Raw genomic sequence first — 26422 nt, 5'->3', positions numbered from 1 at the left:
TATTTTTTTTCTTTGTCTCAATAAACATACTTGAACTTGAACTTGACCTCCCTGGTCATCACCTACACTCGTAACTTCCGCCTAAGTCCCTAATACTGAATGATTACCACAACGCTCCACACCCGGTTAGTTTTGCATTCAATACTCACATATTGCAACTTGGTCAACAAGATCACATCCCACATAGTTGTCCGCTCCACTTCATTGCTGCCACAGACAAGATCTGGAGGACTTGCCAGGTCCACTCCTACAACAAGACTGTCTCCAGTTGTTGCTTTAGATTCAGCTACTCGGAACTAAACGTTGCAAGTAGCACGGGCTATGGTGAGCCCGTAGTGGACTTACCTGGCACAGGAGCGGGGCAAGTAGCACGGGCTATGGTGAGCCCGTAGTGGACTTACCTGGCACAGGAGCGGGGCTGTAACTTTGTTCAGTTAGCCATAGCCTCAAACATTTCACCCCAAGGAAGGTATAATCCGATTACCCGTCGGTCACTTTGTTCCTAGAAGCCTGAGGTCACCTTTTGTCCTCTTGACTGCACTCATTAATTTGGGCAAGCAGCTGCGGTCATAATCCCTTGACCTTACCTCGATGTGTGACCATTGATAAAGATTGATAAAGATTAAGCCACCCAAGAGGCGGCACGGGCATGAATAGCCCGTAAGTGGTGGCCCTTTTGAGCCATTACCAGTATCTAAGAGATACTGGGGAGATCTGTGGAGGTGCGATTGCACCCTGCGTGACGGGAGATGTCTCCCTCATGTGTGACCAGTCGTCTGTATACTTAATATGTACTTCCGCTCATCATTTGTTAAGTGTTGTAGTAATGATTCTCTAGCTAATATTCCCTCCTACCTTGTGAATTACGGTTGCAACCCGTTCTCGCACTTGCTTATAGTCAATATTGGCTTATTTAATAAGTGCATATGTGACATACTAATTGATTGTGAATATTTTAGTTTACCTTGAAAAGCTTCATAGAAAACACCGACCTCACCTAACCTTCTTAGTATGTTTAGATAAGCATCTTATTGCTTCTTATTTACAATTATTACTTAACCTATACCGTCAACACAACACCGTGAATGGTGAATTTTTACTCCAGTCCTTTTCTTCGTCAATCTGCTGCAATGTAATGTTATTAATTTGGTAGTTGTGACGTGGGTTGCTATGCCTCACATGCAACGTCTTGCATTTGTCGATATTAAAAAGCATTTGCCAGTTTTTTGACTTTGTGGAATGTGGAGTTCATGTAGATCATGTTATATAAACAGCCTAAAAATTAAGTATAGGCGAATGAGCGATTAAGGCCTATCTATATATTTTATATAATAAAGTGATTTTGAATCATTGGGAAAGAAATTTCTTTTGCTTTGAGTGTTGTAAGGGTTTAGATTAGCAGTGGACTAGGCTCCGGGAAGGCGTGATGCTCACTCTCCCAAACCAAGATTTCTGGTATGGCGGGCTGCTGGTTCGCTTCACTCACCGGTAATAAGATAAACATACACATGTTTGTGAGCCATGTACGTGAGCACTGTCATGTGTACAGCGCACAAACACACATACAAGCCTACACGCACACGAGGTTACTTACCTTCGTCTCCCTCCCAGCTTATCTCTGCCTCCCCTCCACCCCACTTTTCCTCCCCCCTCCCAGCGTGTCCTGGGAGGGTGGGGGGCCCTGCAGGGGCGAGCGCTGAGGGCCCCCTCAATCCGGGCCCTCACTGTAGGCTCGATACCCCAGGCAGCAACACCTCATCTCCTCCATCCAGCCGCCTCAAACAGGTTAGGCCAGCAACTTCGTATATACAGCCATCAGTTGTTGTTATTATAGATTCAGCTATTCGGAAGTTCCAAGTAGCACGGGCTATGGTGAGCCCGTAACTTACCTGGCACAGGAGCGGGGCAAGTAGCATGGGCCATGATGAGCCCGTAGTGGACTTACCTGGCACAGGAGCGGGGCAAGTAGCACGGGCTATGGTGAGCCCGTAGTGGACTTACCTGGCACAGGAGCGGGGCAAGTAGCACGGGCTATGGTGAGCCCGTAGTGGACTTACCTGGCACAGGAGCGGGGCTGTGCTTTATGTACAGCCATCAATCACTTCGTATTTATGTAATAACTGACGTTGCAAGATTGTTAGCCATAGGCTTTGAAATTATAGATTATGGACAACTGGTTCTCGTTCCATCTTGTGGTGTTGCATGACCCTGAAGTAGCAGTTACATAAACGGAAAGTACACATGGCTATACACGATGCTACGAATTCAAAAACTGTTGATTACTGATAGCGTTTTCGGTTCACATTGATCAAGGGTTCCGTTCCGGAGAAGACGAGAAGTTTGAACATGTTTCTTAACACTCAGTACCCTTGTTAACTGCCTGGGAACTAGTTGACTGTTATGGGTAGCACCCTGTTGAATAATCAGTGGTTGGTTAGTGGACCTATAATAGTCGTTGGCTACGGGAGGGAGCGTCTATGACATGTTGGCTAAGTGGGACCTTTTATAAAAGTTATTAGCTAGGAACACCTCTATACAAGTCGTTTGTCAGGGGGACCTCTATACAGTCGACTCGTTGGGTAGGGGTTCCTCTTTAACAGTCGTTGGCTAAGGCGACTTATATAACAATCGTTGGTTAAGGGGACCTTTATAACACTCGTTGACTATAGAGACCTCGATCAGCCTAACAGGTGTCCTGTGACAAATAAGAAACATCCGGCTTGCAGGTGTCGTCGCATATTTCTTTACCGGAGTTTACATGAGAGTCACTAACGCTAGTGACCTCGACGAGGACAGGAAGCAGGGTTGAAGGTCCCTCCGTATGCAGACGAGGAGTCACAATAACGTGGCTGAAGTATGTTGACCAGACCACACACTAGAAGGTGAAGGGACGACGACGTTTCGGTCCGTCTTGGACCATTCTCAAGTCGAAGTCCCTCCATTTGCCTTCATGTCCTCTTCAGGTGGATATTAAAACCTAAAATGAATTATATTATTACAAATAATTGAATTACACCACCAGTCTCGCCTATGGATTATTTCATCACAGTTGTGCTTGAAACTTTATGAATTCACAGTATTTTGTCTAGGGTAATCTATATATTGGAAAATAATTCATATGACGTAAACCTTCTACTTCTTTGAGAATTCAGATCGGATTTGTTATCTCTTAAGTGTAATGAGATAACATTACACGTTGTTGTAACATTACACAACGAATTAACGTTGTGTAATTCAGCAGTCCTCCGTGGCGAAGTGGTAACACACTCTCCCGGTGTTTTGAGAGTGCTTTGGCTTGGGTTCGTATCCTGAACGGGGAGGATTACTGGGCGCCAAGCCTTAACTGTAGCCTCTGTTCACCCAGCAGTGAATGGGTACCTGGTTGTTAAACGATTTTGCGGGTCGTATTCCGGGGAAAATTAGGATTAAAGACTTGTCCGAGTTTAGTTCATTTATTATGCACCCTATACCCATGTTGTGGGCGGTAGTTGAGAGAAAACGACAAATCCTAAAGAGGAGTGAATGACGATTGATTGATTGATGAAGATTAAGCCACCCAAAAGGTGGCACGGGCATGAATAGCCCGTAAGTGGTGGCCCTTTGGAGCCATTTCCAGTATCAATAGATGATACTGGAGATCTGTGGAGGTGCGACTGCACCCTGCGTGACGGGAGATGTCTTCCAGTGAATGACCTTAAACCTTCGTATTCAAGCTGAACAGAGTTTAGCACTGATGACCTCAGCTCTTGTACATAATACTCACTGGGAACTAATCTCTGATTCAGCAGGCGAACACACTCACTGCCAAACTGGAAAACATTATTTATGTATCATTGAATCAACTTTTCATCGACATCTTTTGCCAGGATGTGACCTGTATTTCCTACAATTTTTGACGAGGTTTTGGAGTTGATGAGAACGTTGTGCCGTGAGTATAGTGAAGTTAGTTTAGTTAATGTATAATGCACTCCATACCCATCTTGTGGGGCAGTAGTGGAAAGGGTTACAGAGGCACATACTGCGCTCAGGGACTGAACCCCACAATTCAGTTAGCTCAGCAAGTTAGTTTTGATAAGCTTGTTGATTGATTGATGGAGATTAAGCCACCCAAAAGGTGGCACGGGCATGAATAGCCCGTAAGTGGTGGCCCTTTTGAGCCATTACCAGTATCAAGAGATGATACTGGAGATCTGTGGAGGTGCGACTGCACCCTGCGTGACGGGAGATGTCACCCGAACGTAAGCTTGTTAAAAAGTTCAATGCACATATAGTGAAGGATTCATGACTTAGCCTAGCCTATGTCACAAAGACATTCTAGGGCTTCACCTAACCTACACACGTTTTATCTTTTAGATTTCCGCGAATTTGTCTGCAATTTCTTGAGTCAAGATACTGATTTTGTTGAATTCAAATCTGAATATATACTGCATTTCAATTGCTATGATTACAGCAGCTGGAAGATAGTGTCAACTACAGTCATGATAAAATAGACTTTAAGGGTTGAAGCCTATATATTTTATCAGCTGTTGTGGTGTTTACATCCTGGCTAAATGTCTTCCAAATTAAATCAATTAAATTAAAATATTTATTGAGAATATTTTAATTCAAATGGTTTACAATTGATAACCTATAGCATGGTAGACAAATATTGACTAAAAACGCTTATTTAATAAATAACTATAATCAAAGCAACTAAAAATAAGTTTCGACTGATCGCAATGTATATTAAAATTATATTAAGTGTAGAAATTAAAATTTTACTTATGAAAAAAGTGCAACATTATGTTAAAGTGGAATTATCAGAGACCCTCTCTCTCTCCTTCTCCCTCTCTTATCTCACGCTCTCTTATCTCTTCTTATCTCGCGTCGAATCAGTAAGAATGGTCGCTTAAATCTCCACCTTATTTTTCAACCTAAACACTTGTACGCTTCATGCTGAGCAGCGTCTGTGACCGGGGTTCGTTATCCGGCATTGTCGTGGTCTCATTCATACGTATTTGATATTACTGTGGCCGGTGGCAGTCATTACTGGCCCGTCCGTTTCTTGTTCGTCACAACTGCGCACTAGGCTGATTACGCAAGATACTTTATCACTTATCGTACACGGCTGAAGAAAATATAAGGGTGTGACAGCAGGTGTCTCCCAGAACCATTGGGGACTCGGGGGCTGACCTAATTTTGCTCTCATGCAGGTTTAATTCTAGTATAATTCCCATGCAGGTATAATTGCATGAAACGCTGTGCGTATTAGTGGCTTTAGGTATTGTATGTACTAGCTCTATCTATAAATCCAACATTATGTTTGTATTTCATCTTCTATGTATGTACTCTTACCTGAAAGGACATTTTGAATTTTGAATTTTTGAATTTTGAATTCTAACTAATATAACCAAACTGGGGGTATTCAAACAGATGTGCTTAAACTGATGCTTCCAAATTGATGTAACATCTCAGCCACGATAATGTTTTATAATATAGGTTATATATTATAACCTGTGAACGTCAGTGAACGTACGTCAGCGAGAAGCCCCAACGTCAACACGTGATGGACCTCAGAGGTCCATCGAGGAAATTGTAAACAAACAGGGCTACTAGGCCATTGATATCATTCTAGATGCTTCTCAGTATGCCAGAAAGGAATACTGTGGACTAGAGGGAGCATATGGTCCTCCGCCACTGACTACCATCGTTATTGAGTGCCCACGGTCAGCTTCGGGTCTAATTGATAACACATATATCATATTGTTTGGACACAAGAGTAGTAATTAGCTCAGTCATCTCACTCACCTGGGTCTCTAGTGCGATTCCTAGGCAGTACGAAAAGTTTGGGGGACCCTTCCTTTTACCTGATGCCTCGGTTCACCTAGGATCATATAGGTAGGGAGTTTGACATCTATTGTCAGTCACAGCCCCGCTCCTGTGCCAGGTAAGTCCACTACGGGCTCACCATAGCCCGTGCTACTTGCCCCGCTCCTGTGCCAGGTAAGTCCACTACGGGCTCACCATAGCCCGTGCGACTTGGATCTTTTTGTTCCCAGTAGCTGAATCTAAAAGTAACTATTGCGGGTTGTCACAATAGTTGGGATAAATCAATGAAAGAATCTTGTCACTAAGAAGACGTAACCGTTTGGAAAACGGGAGACGTTTTTTTTTAATTTTGATTTTTTTTAACCCTAGGGTGGACCTCACCAGGGCCACACCGGAGTCCCAGGGGCGTCTTCACATGGCTCGTAGCCTAGTTACCACTCAAGAATATTTTGACCCACTAATATCAGCACATTTTGTTTCTAATGGATTTCAGAGGAAGACAAACTGCAACAGACTATTGGATCTACCTATGTGCTTTAATATACCTACAATTTTTCTATCATCTTTAATTTTTTCATGCTATGTAACTGTTATCATTTTTATAAATTTTGCAAGTATTTACCTACTTATAAGTTTCTTAGATTAAGGACCTGCCCGAAACGCTGCGCGTACTAGTGGTTTTACAAGAATGTAATTACTATGCTATGTATACTCACAAATCCCAATGTACCTTCTTATACATATATATATATATATATATATATATATATATATATATATATATATATATATATATATATATATATATAAAAATTATTATGTGTTGTGCTTACATACACAAACTTCAGTATTCAGATTTATTTATTTTATATATATATATATATATATATATATATATATATATATATATATATATATATATATATATATATATATATATATATATATATATATACACATAATAATTTATTCACAAGAAGGTACAATGGGTTAGTGATATTACATGACCGCGATTAGACTAGAAAGATCTTCCCACCGAAGCCGTCAAGTCAAGACAACGCTGAATTTCAAAATCGAGCTCGATGGTGATGGCAAATAATACCAGGTTGCTGTCGACCCGTAATACTGTCACTTGAGAGCCTTCCCTTATGAGTAGGAACTACTGCGTCTCTCATATTCCAGTTACGACGAATCTTGTTGACCAGACCACACACTAGAGTGAAGGGACGACGACGTTTCGGCCCGTCCTGGACCATTCTCAAGTCGATTCAAGTCGACCATATATAAGAGAGTTCTTATGGTTAACTATCAAAGGCCTTCCGAAGGTGAACAAATAGTCCTATTTGTTCACCAATCAGGTACTATCACGGCCTCATTTTTGTCAAGAGGTGAGTGTGTCAACACATTCCAGCAGGAGACACTCCGAGACGTCAAGACCTCATACCGTTATCATCTCACATCACCATAGACCTTGACACACTGACTTCAATCACCACTAACTATTGGTGAGGTTAATGGCTGCTCCTGTGCAAGTAACAGGTTAATCCTTCGCAAGTCACGGGTGTAACATACATGAAAATAACTGGGCTAATGTACAACGGGAGAACAATTGCTTATATGTTCTGGGTAAACGCCCTTCACGCTTCTTGCAGGTCGGCGTTCGATCCCCCGACGGTTCAAGTGGTTTGGCACCGATCCTTCCCTCTGTCCTATCCTAGATCCTCGTCCGCACATTCCTTCCGAATGTTGCATAGAGGTACTGGCTTGGCGCACAGAGGTCACGACCTCTCCGTAGGGTGCAGCCGCACCTCCACAGATCTCCAGTATCATCTATTGATACTGGTAATGCCTCAAAAGGGCCACCACTTACGGGCTATTCATGCCCGTGCCACCTTTTGGGTGGTTTAATCTCAATCAATCAATCTGGCTTGGCGCATTCTCGCCATAATTACTTCATTACCGTGTGATTCTCTCCCCTACAGCAGGGTCCGTGGCGGAGGCAGAGTGCGGGCGGAGACAACACGATGGCCGGCTTGTGGGCGTTATTGGGGGTGAGGTGGGCGGTAGTGGGCGTGCTGGTCCTGGCCGGCGCACCCTCCGTCACCCACACCTTGAGTGTTGATGAGTACCTGCTGCAGAGGGAGGCCATGCTGGCTCAGGAGCAGACTGCAATACTGGGTCAGTACCTCTACAGTGGCGTCATGGTGTACTATATGGCTCTCACAGTGGTTCATATGGCCGCCATTGCTCTCTCTAGTGCTCCGACGGCACCGCTCCTGTGCCAGGTAAGTCCACTACGGGCTCACCATAGCCCGTGCTACTTGGAACTTGTTCCGAGTAGCTGAATTTATAACAACAACATCTCTCTAGTGTCTACATGTTCCAGGGTTGTTTCACTGGCAACAACCTTGATATTATTAACAAAGCTACGGACAAAAATTATCATATGCAGGCGATGAGCCACAATAACGTGGCTGAAGTATGTTGACCAGACCACACACTAGAAGGTGAAGGGACGACGATTGATTTGATTGTTGCCGCCGAAGGCGGCTAGTTTATTGTGCACCCCATACTCATCCTGTGAGCGGTAGCGCAAAAGCATTACAGAGGGCACAAAAGGTCTTTATCAGACCTCATCTTAGATTATTACATAAACAATTTCTTCAATCCTTCTCACCTTATAGATACAATGTCAGCTAGTTACAGAGAAAGTGCTATTACAAGAGCTACATATTTACAGTAAGTCATCATACATTAATGGTAGGTCTTGTCGTTAATACATAATAGTTTGGCCAATGGGGATATTACAGAGTCATAGGGGAGCTTCTGTTTATTATTAGTCCTCACAATACACTACTTGTTTCTGAATCTCATATGTCGTTCATCTACTGGAAGCAAAATGTGGGTACAGTGCAAGGATTTCAGGTAATTTATCCATGGTAATAAGATAGGTTGCCATATCATACAGAGTGAGCTTAGATTTATCTCTAAAAGGCTCAATTTTACAACAATCCATGATATAGTGTTCGAGTGTGTGTCCCTGCCTATGTCCACACACTTTACACTTTACTTCATCTAGATCCCTATACAAGCCGAACTGCCAGAGATACTTGTAGCCAAGTCTTATACGAGCTGTGACAACATCTGTTAGTCTACTGACTTTGTTACTTGCCCCATACACATGTTTTACTTCACACATTTCATTGTGATGAACAATGGACCTACTAGTTCCAGTTTGCACTGTTCTACTTTCTTCAAATCCATCTAGGAGTTCTCGTCTAATGACACTTTTAAGGGACCTATTTGATAACTCAAGATTCCATTCAATACTGTCTTTATTTACTGCAGCCTTAGCAAGGGCGTCAACTTTGTCATGTTCCTGCATGCCAATGTGAGAAGGAATCCACAACATTTTTATATTTACCCTCTTGCTAAGTATTCTTACATATCTACGTCTAGCTTCCAAGACAAGCACGTTATTACTTGATTGCAAACTGTTTATTGCTCGTAGTGAGGATAGGGAGTCAGAAATAATTAAGCTGTCTACTTCAGTGTTGTCAATAATTTCGAGTGCTACCAGTATCGCTACCAACTCGGCTTGCATTGTGGACGCCCAGTTACTAATTCGGATATTTCTTTGAATTGTGCTGCCATCGGGCTGATGAGCAATAACAGCACTTCCTGCCCTCCCTGTAGCTGTATTGAGTGATCCGTCAGTGTATATGGTCTGTGCAATGTTGTTTTCAGCGTGTATATTGTGAATGTGTTCTATGGTGCTTAATTTAGCAGCAAGCTGAGCATGAGGGTTGCTTGTGATTAGTTTCTTGGTGGGGTATGCAGGGGTCAGGATGTCAAAAGGTACTATCTGCCAGGGTGGAAGGAAGTGCTGTACTCTTTCATCTGTATATACATCGTGCAGTCCCATCATTTTAATATGAGTGGCAATTCTTTGAATCCATTTAGACTCGCTAGTTCCATTTCGTATGTGTTCTAACAGTGCAACTGACACAATGTTGTTTTTGTTATCACGCAGCAGCTTTAGTCCCATCATAAGATTAATTTCAAATATTCTATCTCGAATGCTAAGTATATTTAATTCTTTCCGCATGTTGAGAACTTTGGTAGTTATAGGACAGCCAAGTATAATTCTGAGTGCTTCATTTTGCATTTTTTCCAGTCTATCAATACTTTTGCCATTCTGCAGGACCAAAGCTGGTGCATGATAGTATATCAGAGACCTTATATACACTAAATACATTATTCTTGCTATTCTAATATTAACACCATATTTCGGGCTGTACCCCACTACAGTTCTGAGAGCCTTGAGTCTGTCTCTACATTGTTGATGTAACTTATTGACTGCAGTTGAGGTACAAGGGACAGAGACACCAAGGTATTTGAAAGAAGAGACATAGTCTATTGGTATGTTGTCTATCTTAAGTTTTCGTGGTCCACTTTTGCGGTTGCCAATTTGTCTGTTAAATACCTTAGTTTTAGCAGCGTTGATTACAAGACCAAGGCTCTCACAAGCTGTATGTATACAATTTAAGACTGTTTGCATTTCGCGGTGGGTTTTAGTATGCACAAGGATGTCATCTGCATAGCTGATAGTGATGTTTGCCGGACTAGTTGGGATTGATTTTAGTAAAGCATTAATTAGAACATTAAACAAGGTAGGACTAAGTACTCCTCCTTGTGGGGTGCCTAGTTGCATTACTTTAGTTTCACTCTTGTAGCCTTGGAACAGTGCAGAGGACTTCCGGTTGGTAAGATAGCCTCGTATCCATTGTAATAAATGTCCCCTTATATCCATTCTCGCTAATTCATACATAATCACTTCCCTATTAGCAATATCAAAGGCATTTTTTAAATCAAGAAATGTTGTGTACTTGTGCCGTTTATCTCCATGAACAGTAAGAAAGGTTGTGATACAGTTGTGTACACTTTTACCATGTGTGAAACCATTGATATCAGGTGACATGTGCTCTTTAACTCTATACAATAATCTATTACGTTTCGGTCCGTCCTGGACCATTCTCAAGTCGACATGTGACAGTCTCACAATCGACTTGAGAATGGTCCAGGACGGACCGAAACGTCGTCGTCCCTTCACTTTCCAGTGTGCGGTCTGGTCATCAAAAATTACCATACAATTTTGGCTAATCGGAGTAATTCATTTAGGCCTTATTGGAGTGAGGATGCTGTTCATATTCACTGCCACGCAGGACAGTGAGGATTATACACAAGACAATAGCACTAATTTAATAATTATAATTAATTGTGTCTGGGAACACGCAACCAGTTCATACATTCGGCACATGTTAGGCTTATATCCAGCCCCCCCCCCACGGGGGTCGAATTACTGACCCTCCCCTGGATGCAACCTCCACAACAAGCTAACACCTGGGTACCTAATTTACAGCTAGGTGAATAGATGCATTAGGTGATAGGAAATGTGACCAACCATTTCTGTCCCGCTCGGGATTCGAACCCGGAATTCTCGATTGTGAGTCGAGAACGAACACTACCGGACCCTTGTAGACTTAAAACATATACACGCGGTTCACGAGGCTACAATCTGCATGCTGTTGTAGATTTGCCTACTCAGAACGAAATGTCCATGTAGCACGGGCTATGGTGAGCCCGTAATGAAATGTGCAACACAGCGAGGGGATATATACACTGAAGGGTGTAGAGCATCTCTCTGGGAGTTTACTGTAGACTATGTTCAGGACTGCAGTATACTTGCTGGTTGGTCAGTGACCTTAATGACCCTTTAGAGGTTGATAGACCTTATTAAGAGCACCACCAATCTAATCAACTACATCAGTTATTATACATGTCTTAATTTACAAATTTGTAAATGCAACTTTCCATTGTTCACTACCATACAAGGCAAGGACGGATTCATAAGAGATGGAGCTAACAAATGCAAATATGGACAAGCAAATTTTGTATTAACTGTTAAGATATCTTCCAGTACACCAGAGGCAAAGATATAGTTACATAATTGGTTGTACTTTCAACCAATTGGGCCAGGAGGTCCAATTTTTTTTATACAGTTTCACATTAAATTTTTTTTATATAAAGTTCTTACATTCTTGTACAGCCACTAGCACGAGTAGCGTTTCGGGCAAGTCCTTAATCCTAATATTACCCGGAATACGACCTGCCAAATCGTTTAACAACCAGGTAACCATTTTACTATTGGGTAAACAGAGGCTACAGTTAAGGCTTGGCACCCAGTAAATCCTCGGATACGAACCCAGAACAAAGCGCTCGCTAAACTCCAGACGCGTGTCTTACCACTACGCAACAGGAACTGCTGACATTGTGCTCAATAGTGTTCAATAACATAATGCTCAAGATAATATTTACAATCGACTTGAGAATGGTCCAGGACGGACCGAAACGTCGTCGTCCCTTCACCTTCTAGTGTGTGGTCAACATAATATTGTAACAGTTTGTCACAAAAGTTTATTGGCTAAATATTGTGGTAGTGACTCAGCCTCACTAGCTTGCCAGGTGTGCCTATAGCCAAGTTGAATTCGTGCAATGACATCATATTTCCTTGTTCCCCCTTGCTGTGCTGACCATATAATACATTTTAATGCAAAAATGATCACAGCTTTTAGTACTGAAGATTTCAGGTCATTGGGAAATCTATAAATAAAATCTTTTTGCATTAAATACATTTTAATGCAAAAATTATCACAGCTTTTAATACAGAAGATTTCAGGTCATTGGGAATTTCTTATTTTGTTTTCTAAATCTGAAGTAATCATATTAATTTGTATTTTAATAATTGCACTGGACACTCCATATAGTTAGTCTATATTTTCTTCTTATAAGCCTCGTTGGGCAACCAATCTATAAAATCATGTATTCTAGCCTTTAGCATGGGTTAGAATTATTTGTGCGGATAAATAATAAAAATTTAATAAACAAAATCGGATTTCTTATAATATTATAAGCTGACATTAATTGTGATGGGTTATTTAAAGGATTGTAGAGCATTTTTAGTCACAAAGTACCACTCTACGCCTATTGAGTTTACCAAACATACCTATTCACAATATATTGCAATGACCTTGTAAATGTGTAAATAAAAATGTAAATAAATATGTAAATATATGTAAACCTTGTGAATATGGTAGTTATATCGAACGATATATAAATGGTTACCAAATAGGCTATACTATATATATACATATATATATATATATATATATATATATATATATATATATATATATATATATATATATATATATTGTGTGTGTGTGCCATATTCTACTCAATTCTAATTAAGGTTGGATATTTTATGGGTGTATATATTATGGGTGAAGTAAGGCTTCAGTGGTGCTAAGAAAGTTAAGAGATATTTATACTGTTAAAACAACATCATATACGTGTGTGGTCAGAATATTGGTAAAGGAGACCAGGAACATCTTCTTCAACACAGTCCTCAGGTGATCAAATAATGTCATGTCTTAAACAGAGAACAGGTGTACCATGATGTATCACGTCATATCTTAAAATGAGAACAGGTGTACCATACTATATCACGTCATGTTCTAAACTGAGAACAGGTGTGCTAGATGTGAGACGCGTTGTAACGAGGCCGGGGGAAACAGCTCTCTCTAGTCCGTTATCCCGTCCTCAGTTAGCTACCTATTCTAGAGCACCTCCAGAGTTTCTAAGGCAGCCTCTCTCGTTCAACACCTTGTAACCTAGGTATTCGACTACCTAGGTGCTATGACTACAAGGCGCCGTATCTTGATCAGTTACCCGAAACCCTAGAGAGAACTCTAGAATACATTTCACTGCCACAAACGTATAAGAGAAAACGAAAGGAAAGAAATGAATAGTGAAGTAATTAGTGAGGGTTTGGGGTGAGAGGTGTAGATGTGGGAGGAGCGAGGAGGGTCATTAGTTGAAAGTGAGAGTCTGGAGAGGGGTGGAGGGAGAGGAATAGATAGGTAGAAGTAGAAGAGTAGATAGTAGAAGTAGAAGAGTAGATAGTAGAAGACGAAATGCTGCCACCATCCATTCTAGACCATTACATACAAGACAAGGAATGGAACTTGTCTGTATCAAAATATTCTCAAAAGATGTTATTACCATGTATCAACTCCAAACATGTACTCATTAATATCATGAACCAGTAACCACAGAGGCTTTCTCACTTCAACTCAAAACTCTAGGGAACCAAGTGAAAGACCATTTAAATAATAAATTCAATAATTATATTTTTCATGATAAGTATCATAACTTAAGCAATCCAATTAAAATGTTAAAGATTAATATTCAAAGTGAGCCATCATCCAAGAATTTGAGAACCCTACAACTTGACTGCCCCTGATCATCACACAACATATATAAACACGACCAAGTCACCTTAATGCTCAACTCACCAAGTGTCTGCCTATAGCTGGATTGAGAGGAGGGGGGGGGGGGTCTGTAGTTGACAGAGACTGCCCCGCCCCGCCGGCCGACAGCCTTCCTGCTAGGCCGTCTTCTCTCCTCTGCTGGCTGCTGTTCTTCTCTATCTGTTAATGCCCTCGAATCGATAGCTCTCCGAGTATATATTGGGGAACCTAGTAACTAACTCCGCCCACAAGTAGATAGCCTCAGGCACTCTACCAAGCCACTCCTTAAACGTCGGCATGTTTGAAGGCTACCAGGCTCCAATTATAAGATTAGCAGAAGCAAGGTGAAATTCGCATGATCTGACCTCAGGTCACTTGAGGTCATTAACGCTTAGAGGTGTGACTTTCCGGCCGACAAACTGGCGCCTTCTCAAATCCCTGTCTGTGACTCATGTATCTCTATGTATTTTAAATACAACTAAACCAAACACCTTTTACAGTGTTACAGCGTGGCGGCGAAGGATTGCGTAAACCAACAACAGCCTACAGATGTGAATTGCGTATTAACCTAACCTCGTGTTCCACAGGTCAAGACCAGGTGTTGACGGCGGAGGAGACGCAGGTCAACGAGATCTTGACGGCGGCCAAGATGGCCGAGATGAACGCCGGCTTCGAAACTCTCGATTTCCCGCCATCCAAGAATTTTATGTCGGTCAAGGCGGAGATCGAAGCCTCGGCCGTCTTCCATATCATCAGGCAGATGCCAAAAGGTAATTAATGTCCTGGAAATGAGCCCCAGTATTGCTTCACACGTGTCTAAGGCTGCTAATAAACAAACTATCATTTAATAAATTATTCCGCATAAAAATGAATAGATTATGAATACAAAATTAATAGATTATGAATACAAAATTAATAGATTATGAATACAAAATTAATAGATTATGAATACAAAATTAATAGATTATGAATACAAAATTAATAGATTATGAATACAAAATTAATAGATTATGAATACAAAATTAATAGATTATGAATTGTGTGAGGCTATATATTCGCTTTATGTTATATATATGTGAGTTTAGCCCTATATAGCCTGATTACGATTGCTATATTGTGAATATTTAATATATTCACACGGTTAAAGCTATACATTTCTAAAATGTTAATGGATGGTATATTTATATACAAATAAACAAGCATTTTAATATGGGATAACGTCACTACTATTGTTTCCTGTCACAGTATACACAACAACTACGGAAAACACGATAACATCCTCTATCTTGAGGTTATCTTGAGATGATTTCGTGGCTTAGCGTCCCCGCGGCCCGGTCCTCGACCAGTCCTCCTTTTTGTTACACACCCCCCAGGTAGCAGCCCGTAGCAACTGTCCAACTCACAGGTATCTATTTACTGCTGGGTGAATAGGAGCATCAGGGTGAAAGAAACTCTGCCCATTTGTTTCCGCCGAGGATCGAACCCGGAACCTAAGGACTATGAATCCCGAGCGCTGTCCGCTCAGCCGTCAAATCCCCTGACGGGCCTTTAAACGAAACCTGTGACACGGAATAACAGCATGTTGCCCTCCGAATAGTAAATTCACAGTCAATTAAAAAATAGCCTAGGAGGATAGCGCAAAACGAGAGATCGACAATCATTCTGAGACGACATGATATCACAGCTTAAACTCCGGCAAAACTTATGCAGTTGAAAAGAATCTGTCGCAGATCTTTTGAGCTACACCTTCGAGAGGGTGAAAGAGATCTGGAAGTGTACAGGCTGGGGTCATATCACGAGAAAACATTAAAACTAGACCACTGAAGCTGATCTTCAATTTCGGTTCGCGACATTGGCATAATGTCCCATTTTCTGTTCATGGGTCCCTCTGGTTAGTTAGGATAGGGCAATTTAGTACGACAGTTTCTTGACGTTGGGAACACTCGTGAGAACGGACTGTATTCACAAATGAAGTAGCCCCAAGAATCTTAATTTTCAAAGAAGTCTACCTGGAAAACCTGGAAAATGACATGGGCAAGGAGGGCAAAAATAAGGATAGAACAAAGAAGGGGCAGGACAGAGAGAAGAAATGAAGGGAGGAGAATGGGCCAATTTACAAGAAAGGGGTAAGACTAGCTAGAATTAAGCTAGACCGGTATCACTAACAAGTATCCCTTGCAAGCTACTAGATAGACTGATCCGAAGCAGGTTAGTGAACATTTAGAACAGATACATTTTGTCTAAAGGCACCAATACTGTTTTAGTAAAGGAAATCCTGCTTGACAAACTTGCTGCAGTTCAGCAATAAGGTGACAGACGCAAGTTTGTCAAGCAGAACACCCATACGGAACATGTAAGAGAAGATCACTCCATGGTGGGTGTTGGGGGAGAAGATGGTACAGAGGAACATCATCGAAGTCACACGTGTTGTGTTGACATTCCAGGAGCGGGTCTACACCTCCACGACACGGCGCTGGCTTCGGCTAGCTGGGTGGTGCAGGAGATCACCTACTGGCCAAACCTCTACATGTGCTACGTCCCGGACGACCAACTCCTCATGAAGTGAGTAATCGACTAAATGTATTTTCCAAACTGTGCTTCCAGGGTAGAGTGCTAGCTCTTTGAGTCCAGCCTTTAAAGATACATTACAGCCTTGCCTATTTATTGTCCTTCGCCTCCTTCCCTCATCACAATCGACTTGAGAATGGTCCAGGACGGACCGATACGTCGTCGTCGTCCCTTCACCTTCTAGTGTGTGGTCTGGTCAACCGAGTGATTAATGTCGATTAAGCCACCACAAGTGGCGGCACGGGCATGAATAACCCCGTAAAAAAAATAACCTTGTGTTTCAGGTTCTTCGCGGAGCCGGACCAGTCGTGTGAATGGCAGCTGGTGAGTGACGTGAGGGCCTCGTACCCCACACCTGATGACTTCGACCAGCAGCTTCTGGCGCGGCTCTCCATCCTCACCGACAATCCCGATGGTAACCGCCCAATCATATGCACGCCTCAGCTAGTTGATTAATGGTTAACAAACGGGGCCCACATTAGAAAGATTGTTTGTTAGCGTCATAGTACCTGCTGTTCACCCGCAGTTAACAAATGGAGTGCAATAGGTGATGTGGTAGAGGCTCAAGACCCATTACACCAGTTGATTGACGGTTGAGAGGCGGGACCAAAGAGCCGAAGCTCAACCACCGCAAGCACAGCTAGACGAGTACACACCCGCAGTGCAAGACCTGAACTTCGAGAGCAGGTACGAAGAGCAAAACTTATATACACACTGCAGAGAAAGAGATCCAATCGAGCCAGGATAGGTATAGGGACGGGGGGGGGGGGGGCGCAATAAATGAACTGAACTAAACTTTATGTCTGTTCGTTGCAGAAAAATATCCGGATCTTAACAGCGTGTGGTCGGCCTTTGAGAAGGTGTTTATAGCCATTACCGATATGGTTATGTACCGGCCGGCTTGGGAGGCCTATTTATACCAGGCGCTGCAGGAGTTCGCAGACGACAACGTCTTGTACATCGAATTCAGAGGCACGCTGCCCATGGTCAGTAACACCTCCGTCCTCGTCACTGTATGTCTCATGGTGTCAATATCAACACGAAGGTTAATATACCCACAGATAGGATACATTTTCATTGTTTATATATTCTTGTTTCGGCAGCTGTACGAGCTTGATGGGACTCAGCTGACTCCGACGGAGACAATGACGGTGTATCGCGACACCGCCAAGCGCTTCTTGGCCGACCACCCCGACCAGTACTTCGGGACTCGCTACATCTACGCACCACCACGACAGTAAGATGTGACTTCCCTGTCTTACGTGTTTTGCTTGAGGCTCTGATAATGGTAGACACACACATACACACACGTTAAACTACGAACCAGTGCACAGGGTATAAGTATTCTCTGTGGAGAATACTGCATCAGAGGCTTGTACAGTTGAAAACCCACTTTATTTTTCTTGAAATCAAAGGTTCGTTTGACTATTCCTAAAGTTTGGTGGGTTCTTGTTTTTTATTACAGCTCTCGCGTGTTGTGTAACCATTATTTTTTTACTCATGTGGGTACAGGAACAGACTATTGACTCCTGTTAGGAGGCTGAGAGTTTTACCTTCCCATAGCTCAGGGTAAGCTTTATCCACTAGTTTCCCTGGAATACGACCCACCAATCATTTAACAACCAGGGACCAGATTCACGAAGAAGTTACGCAAGTACTTACGAACGTGTACATCTTTTCTCAATTTTTGGCGGCTTTGGTTACATTTATTAAGCAGTTTACAAGCAAGAAAACTTCCTAATCAACTGTTGTTATTGTTATAAACAGCCTCCTGGTGCTTCGGAGCTCATCAACTGTTAAATAATTGTAAACAAAGCCGGCAAAGATTGAGAAAAGATGTACAGGTTCGTAAGTGCTTGCGTAACTGCTTCTTGAATCGGGGCCCCAGGTACCCATTAACTGCTGGATGAACAGAAGCGTACAGTTAAGGACTAGCGCCTAGCCAATCCTCCCCGGCCAGGATGACTGATGGATCTAAACTCTTAGGTTTTTTCTTCTTCAATCTGGTGCATGACAGTTGTGGTGTGCAGTTGCCCAACGAGCAACGTCTTGCATTGTTCAATATTAAACATCATTTGCCAATCTTCTGACCACTTGTGGAGTTCGTGTAGATATTTTTGAGAGGCCTCAATATCGTTTTCGTTTCTTGCTTTACCACAGATCTTAAGTGTCCTCTGCGAATCTGGTCATGTGACTTGTAATATTCTTATCTATGTCATTGATGTACATGACGGAAAGAGTTGCCCCAAGATGGAACCTTGCGGTATTCCACTATATTTTTCCAGCCCCAAGATGGAACCTTGCGGTATTCCACTATATTTTTCCAGCCCCAAGATGGAACCTTGCGGTATTCCACTATATTTTTCCAGTCAGATTCATTTTCATTTAGGGCGACCTGTTGCTTACTCCCTTTCAGCCATTGTTTTATCAATTCTACTATTATAATAATAATAATAATAATAATTCTTATTTAGGCAAAGGTACATACATAAAGAGATTTTACAAAGTTTGTTGGCTTTATAGATAAGAGCTAGTACATACAATGCCTAAAGCCACTATTACGCAAAGCGTTTCGGGCAGTAATATTAAACAATATTACTATTCTATTATTATTCTATTATTTATTCCATGTTCCTGTAATTTCCTTGCCGGTCTCTCGGGTGGTACATTATGAAACGCTTTAGTGAGGTCCATGTATACTACGCCTACCGTTAGTCCTTTGTGTGAATGGCTGGTAACCGTTTCCATAACGGCAAGCCGGTTAGTAAAACGATATATATTTTACACAAAAGCCATATTGTGTTCGCCTTTTCCACCAAACTCTTTCTGCCTTTTTGAAGATGGGGGGAGGGGGGGGGGGGGGGGGGGGGTAGACATTTGCACATTTTCAGTCTGGGGAACTTTTTCTTAATTTTCTATAGAAGGTTTCAGTAGTGGACAAAATTCATTGGCCAGTACCTTTACGAATTTGGACTGAATTGCATCCACACCTGGGGCTTTAGACTCCTGTATGAATTTTTCTATTTTTTGCCTAATATGTCACTTCCATCACTTTGCTTTGGTTATTGAAAATAAATCCAGAGACGAATATAAACAGAAGATTTAGGGAGAGTTATGTTTATCACACATTGTCATTTAACAGTAAGTTGTTCCTTTCTTCCCGCACAAGTGTCGACAACGCCACCATGGAGGGCTACATCTCCCTGGTGAAGGAGCTGAGAACAGAATTCCCTGAGTTCGTGGCAGGGTTCGACTTGGTCGGTCAAGAGGACAAGGGTCTTCCTCTCAGAGCCTTCTTGGACTTACTTCTCACACTCTCCGACGCTCACGTGCCGGTGTTTTACCACTCGGGAGAGACAGGTAGGTATGGGGCCAGAGGCTGTTGACCAGTGGAGGCTGATGAGCCACAGAGACATTAGAAAGAATTTTTTCAGTGTCAGAGTAGTTAATAAATGGAATGCTCTAGGAAGTGATGTGGTGGAGGCTGACTCCACACACAGTTTTAAATGTAGATATGATAGAGCCCAGTAGGCTCAGGAATCTGTTCACCAGTTGATTGACAGTTGAGAGGCGGGACCAAAGAGCCATAGCTCAACCCCCCGCAAGCACAATTAGGTGAGTAGTGGATACACACAACGTTGGTCACTATAACAGTGAGTCGCTTAATTCTCACAAGACCCATAACTTCCATTGCATATAAGGGATATACCCGTCAGCGCCCGCGATAGCCTGACTATCCTTCCCACCCCTTTCCCTCTTGACCCCATTCCTTTCATTCCTCCCCCTGCTTCCCCATCGTCTCCCTTTTACAAGAAAATGTATTTTTAAGAAAGCCCTTCCCACCCCCACCTCTCTCCCTTCTCCTCTCCATTCCACACCTGCTTCCTCGCTCTTTCTCCTCTCCATTCCACACCTGCTTCCTCGCTCTTTCTCCTCTCCATTCCACACCTGCTTCCTCGCTCTTTCTCCTCTCCATTCCACACCTGCTTCCTCGCTCTTTCTCCTCTCAGAAAATATACTGTTAAGAAATTGCACCGAGTAAACTTCAAACTCTACGGACATCTCATTCCCGATTTCAGATTTAATGAAAAATCACTGGGGGAGTGTTGGGTAACACGCTATATTACTTAAAGCATTTAACTTCGGCCTTCCCCGACCAACCTATGTCCGTCCCGTACCCCAGCCCATGTCCCCTACAAATTTTGGCGTGTCTAGCCCCGAGTGTTTGGCCTCCAACTGTGAACAGACAGGCCAAAGTTGAAGGCCAAACGAGACACTATTCTCTTTTATTAGTATGCATTTTACAATTACTGGGCAGGATCTACCAAAAAAATACTTCAAATGATAAGACAAGATAATGGATTAATAATAATAAAAAAATCCAGACCCTGAAATAATACTCAAATAAATCTTTCTACATAAGAAACATTAAATCAGATGAAATAAAATGACTGCTGTAGTGTTACATTGGCAGGAAGAGTTGTATTGTGTATTAATGTTAGAGGAAGATTAGTGTTGTATACTAACGTTACATGTAGAAGAAGATTAGTGTTGTATACTAACGTTACATGTAGAAGAAGATTAGTGTTGTATACTAACGTTACATGTAGAAGAAGAGTAGTGTTGTATACTAACGTTACATGTAGAAGAAGAGTAGTGTTGTATACTAACGTTACATGTAGAAGAAGAGTAGTGTTGTATACTAACGTTACATGTAGAAGAAGAGTAGTGTAGTGCACTAAGCCATGTGGTGTCGCCAGCGTGGATCGGTATGAGCACGGACGAGAACATCATCGACGCCCTCCTGCTCAACGCCACCAGGATCGGCCACGGTTACGCAATCACCAAGCACCCCGAGGCCAGGGAACTCGCTCTGGAGAAGGACGTTCCTCTTGAAATCTGCCCTATTTCCAACCAGGTGAGGTGTGTGTGTGTGTGTCTATATATACACTGTATATATATATATATATATATATATATGTATATATATATATATATATATATATATATATATATATATATATATGTCGTACCTAGTAGCCAGAACTCACTTTTTGGCCTACTATTCAAGGCCCGATTTGCCTAATAAGCCAAGTTTTCCTGAATTAATATATTTTCTCTAATTTTTTTCTTATGAAATGATAAAGCTACCCATTTCATTATGTATAAGGTTAATTTTTTTTTATTTTAGTTAAAATTAACGTAGATATATGACCGAACCTAACCAACCCTACCTAACCTAACCTAACCTATCTTTATAGGTTAGGTTAGGTTAGGTAGCCGAAAAAGTTAGGTTAGGTTAGGTTAGGTAGGTTAGGTAGTCGAAAAACAATTAATTCATGAAAACTTGGCTTATTAGGCAAATCGGGCCTTGCATAGTAGGCTGAGAAGTGAGTTCTGGCTATTAGGTACGACATATATATATATATATATATATATATATATATATATATATATATATATATATATGTATATATGTATATGAAAGGCTGCACAACCCGACCAGGATTCGAACCCATGACGTCTAGGATCAACCCCAAACGTTGCACCGAACTGCACCCATTGATCTCTCAGACGATCAATGGTGCGGTGGTCACAGTAATGTGTACGTTTGGGGGGTGATCCTAGAAGTCATGGGTTCGAATCCTGGTTGGGCCATTTAGAGTTTTTAGTGATTATATATATATATATATATATATATATATATATATATATATATATATATATATATATATATATATATATATATATATTTATTTTACACACGTTATATACATTGGCTGCCTACCCCCGACATAATGAATTATTTATTATTAAAGTTTACAATTGGGAATTCTCACCATTGTGAGCACTGTAGCAGTGTTTAGGCATTTGCAATTTTGGTGGGTAGGCGGTTCCACGTTCTGTTGTATTTCCGGTTGTGGCATGAAATGTAATAGGAGGCCTTCTACAGGTGCTGAAGCTTGTGTCCGATCTCAGAAACCATCCGATGGCTGCGCTGGTGGCAGATGGCTTCCCTGTGGTGGTGTCCGCTGACGACCCAGGCACCTGGGGCGCTATCGGCCTCTCCTACGACTTCTACGAGGCATTCATGGGGCTAGGAGGGGCCAAGGCCGACCTCAGGTTCCTCAAACAACTGGCCATTAACTCTATCAAGTAATTATTTATATGAATTTGCTGTAATGTCAGTTTTCCTAATTAGACATTGTTAAATATGCAATTCTATTTCATATTTTGTAACAATGATTGCTTTATCAGCCGATGATTGCAGGTACATTATATTTACATTACAGTATATGAATGAATATATTGAATTATTATGTAGCAATGTTATTGTGGACTTTTTTTTTTTTTTACTGCTTGCTCAGTGATGTTTTGTCACTGTTAACACATATCATACTGTACATGTATCAAGTTGTTCCCAAGGTCAATATTTACCAATTTAATTTACGTAAAAGGGAGATAGGAGTGTGAGAGGCTGGAAGAGTGCTTAACGTGCATCCTTGCATTCAGTTACAGCAGCCTGGAAGAAGACGCAAAACAGGAACTGATGTTGATGTGGGTGAAGAAGTGGGACGAGTTCATCACCGCCAGCGCCAGACTCTACAGCCGCACCTCCAAGAAATTCTTTGCTTGCACGACTATGTATAATAATGAGGTCTAGCGACAGACTACGAAGACTAATACAAAAATTAAAACACTTATAATTCAACTACTGTATTACTATTAATAGTCTGTGCATACGAAGTGCTTTTGATAGCCACATATCAGACTGCAGCATCAGAATATTTATGTGGAAAATCGTTTTACCACCTGGTGAAGGTGAACACGCCAGCAACCTGGTGCTACCTTGGATCAGCCAAATGATCCAAGGCAGCACCAGGCCTCAAGGGTAACCATCTTCAAAATGTGTCAACCATGTTATTAAGGCGTGTCTTCCACCGAATAATTACAGGGATATATAATTTCCGGTCATTTGTCCAAAGTCCATATCACAGTGCAACCCCAGTTTTCCTAATTATTTATCACCTATGGGTATACAGAAAACTAAAAACATACTGGATAATGGAAGACATTTGTTTTATTTTTGGTACAGCATGTATTTTAACAGACACATCTGCTAAAATGCCTTCAATCGTTTTTTAATGGAAATGCACCAATATATATAGTGCACCACCACCAATTAACTCATGCAGAGACCTCCCAAATAATTGGATGAGCACCATTTACTGGACATGGGTAACTGGATAATTGCCGAAATCATAAGCAGACTAAAATCGTGGGCTGGTATGGATTGACGTAACAGGTCAATTCCTAACAGGCCACATCATAGACCTACAGGGAAAATTACCAGAGCCTGAAAGTAACTAACCAAGCAGGACAAACAGACACTTGAGGATGCTTGCCAAAAGAACACTGAACACAGTCTACAACAATTCAGTTATGATGGGTGTCCATGACTTGCTGTATAAGCAAGCGTATGGGTATCCTAATGAACCCCTCACACTACTAATTAGGATGCCCCCAGCTGAGGGTCTATGCAGAGGAGTCAATGACTCTTGCACTGCCCAAAGCAAGGCTCCCTACTCCAGTGATCAGGTCTATCAGGGGCGAACTCCTGAACACAGGAGAGAAACAATTCTGTCAGTGCAGGGGCAATGCTAGATGAGTATCCAGGAAAGGGTCACCAAGTACACATGTAGCTCAAAGTGTGAAAAATTGCCAGGTCCACACAAAACTGCCAAGAAATAAAAACAAGCAAATGAAGCAAATACTAAATGAATAATAAAACGAGTAATTGGCTCCCACAAGACAAAGTCCAAAAGATGGCCAGCATTTAGCCGATAAGTGGTGGGATCCACCGCAACAGTTGGCAACCCGAGAAGCACAATACTGGAGTCAACCACATCAGTGACAGGACTGCCCTTGGAGCTTACTGTGGACCAAGGCCTCTGGGGCTTCTAGTTGCAGCCATCGGCACTAATGGGTTCAAACTAATTTCAAGTGAACTAGTTGTTTGGAATGAATCATTTGCAGAGTCGCTTGGCCATTTTGATGCTTTGCTTTGATGAACCTCGCAACTGTCTGTAAAGCTTCGCTTTCTGGATGCTTTCCCAACGAGGGGTCTTCCATCTGGTTGACCAGTCCTGCAACGAGGAGGCCTGGTCAACGACCGGGCCGCGGGGACGTTAAGCCCCGAAAACACTTCAAGGTAACCTCAAGAGGTGACAATAATCGTCCCATTTCCTGCATCACTGTAAGGGGGTCCAGGTTCTGGTTCGGGTCTCTGGTAGGCCAATCAGGATTCTTGCAACTGACGTGATCCAGTAGTGGGAAGCCATTAAGGGGCTTCTCCTAGAAATTAATATCGTGGGAGTGTAGTATGAGTGGTACGTAGTACATGCCCACCTATGCACATACAGCTGTACAGTACTTATACACACACACACACACAATACATTTGTAATGCTACATTGTGCATTTAATAAACTGTGTATTTATTCTTCAGAATAGAATATATATACTGTATTTTGAATAAAAATCACCCTCAGGCGGTTTGATTATTCACATACAAAACCTATTTTGATGTAGCCATGTAAAATACTTGTACCATGTACAGTCTGTATATCAGTAATGTATATTCAGTTTCATGAATACAATATCATATACATATTTGTACATCAACCCACACAAGTTATTTAATTATAAAAAACATAAAAGTGAAGAAACAAGTGTTTACGGAATTAATAAATAAACCCAAATACACTTTTGGGTAAGTAAAAGTCATTTCTTATTCAGGAGACTTGGGCATTAGGTAAGCCAGTTACTCATTCGCTCCTAGGACCAACCCCTCTGAATATGCAGTCTTTGCCTGTAATTAAAAGCTGAAGTCTGAACTGACAAGGACAAGTGTCTTTGACTTGTAATTTGACAAGTAATACTGAGAATAGTGATAGAGAAACTCTCTGTAGTTTCTCAGTGTTATTATTTATACTGCTATATAAACTAAAGCATCCTTCAAGTCCCCATTTAGAGAATAATGATTAGTGACATTTAGTGCAAAAACAAACCTACAAATTAATTATCAAATACTCAAAAGCCCTTCACAGCTATTATGAAGATACACCTTTAAATTGTATGATAAACCTACAGTACTTCCTTTAGTGTAGAAATTAAGAGCTGTTGTGTTGCTATTTTGAACCATTCATTGTACTGAAGAAGACTGATGCAAATAAAGTAAGTACATACTGGGTTAATGCATTTTTGACTGTTTAGTCACTGATGTTTAGATCGCTAAGCAAAATACAGAACACTGTCATTGTTACAAAATGGTTGTAAATACCCGACTACAAAAATATGAAGGTTGGGGTAAAAAAAAAAAAAAATTCATTAACTATTTCACTGAAGGCTTTCCCAATATAATGTCACTTAAGGGGTATAAAAAAATATATTAAGTCATCTGTATGTATTTAACAACTTGAAAACAAAAAATTATAATATGTTTATAATTAAGATAAAAACATATATATGGATATACAACAACTTCCTACAATATACACCATTTATTTGCATGATTGGCTTAGGGCATTTGGCACAATAATACAACTAACACATTGAATGACACATATACAGTAGTTTTCAAATTTACCACTAAACTCAACCTAAGCTTTATA

The 26422-nt window shown here is 41.4% G+C and overlaps 1 protein-coding gene across 2 annotated transcripts; it reads left to right on the top strand.

Moving 5' to 3' along the window:
- The first annotated feature begins 1664 nt into the window (after positions 1-1664).
- On the top strand, positions 1665-25299 carry LOC123752774 (adenosine deaminase 2). 2 transcript variants are annotated; one of them, XM_069332367.1, is made up of 11 exons: positions 1665-1785; positions 7794-7986; positions 14768-14950; positions 16625-16742; positions 17033-17163; positions 17565-17734; positions 17852-17985; positions 19918-20108; positions 21509-21666; positions 22702-22904; positions 23262-25299. In XM_069332367.1, the coding sequence occupies exons 2-11, from the start codon at positions 7833-7835 to the stop codon at positions 23410-23412; spliced, it is 1593 nt and encodes a 530-aa protein (XP_069188468.1). In that variant the 5' UTR covers positions 1665-1785; positions 7794-7832; the 3' UTR covers positions 23413-25299. The 2 variants fall into 2 exon arrangements, with proteins under 2 accessions (XP_069188468.1, XP_069188463.1); XM_069332362.1 differs by having other exon boundaries at positions 1670-1785; positions 7791-7986.
- Positions 25300-26422: the final 1123 nt, after the last annotated feature.

This window comes from Procambarus clarkii, chromosome 4 (assembly GCF_040958095.1).
Source record: "Procambarus clarkii isolate CNS0578487 chromosome 4, FALCON_Pclarkii_2.0, whole genome shotgun sequence".
Classification (NCBI taxonomy): domain Eukaryota; kingdom Metazoa; phylum Arthropoda; class Malacostraca; order Decapoda; family Cambaridae; genus Procambarus; species Procambarus clarkii.
The sequence above is the reverse complement of the archived record's forward strand: the minus strand, read 5'-3'. Positions and strand labels throughout refer to the sequence as shown.

Excerpts from the sequence above, each read along its gene's own strand:
- LOC123752774 (XM_069332367.1), top strand. The coding sequence starts at position 7,833 with ATGGCCGGCTTGTGGGCGTTATTGGGGGTGAGGTGGGCGGTAGTGGGC. Across the intron at positions 17,164-17,564 it reads CCTCACCGACAATCCCGATG|AAAAATATCCGGATCTTAAC; the intron begins GTAACCGCCCAA and ends TGTTCGTTGCAG. Across the intron at positions 17,986-19,917 it reads ATCTACGCACCACCACGACA|TGTCGACAACGCCACCATGG; the intron begins GTAAGATGTGAC and ends TTCCCGCACAAG.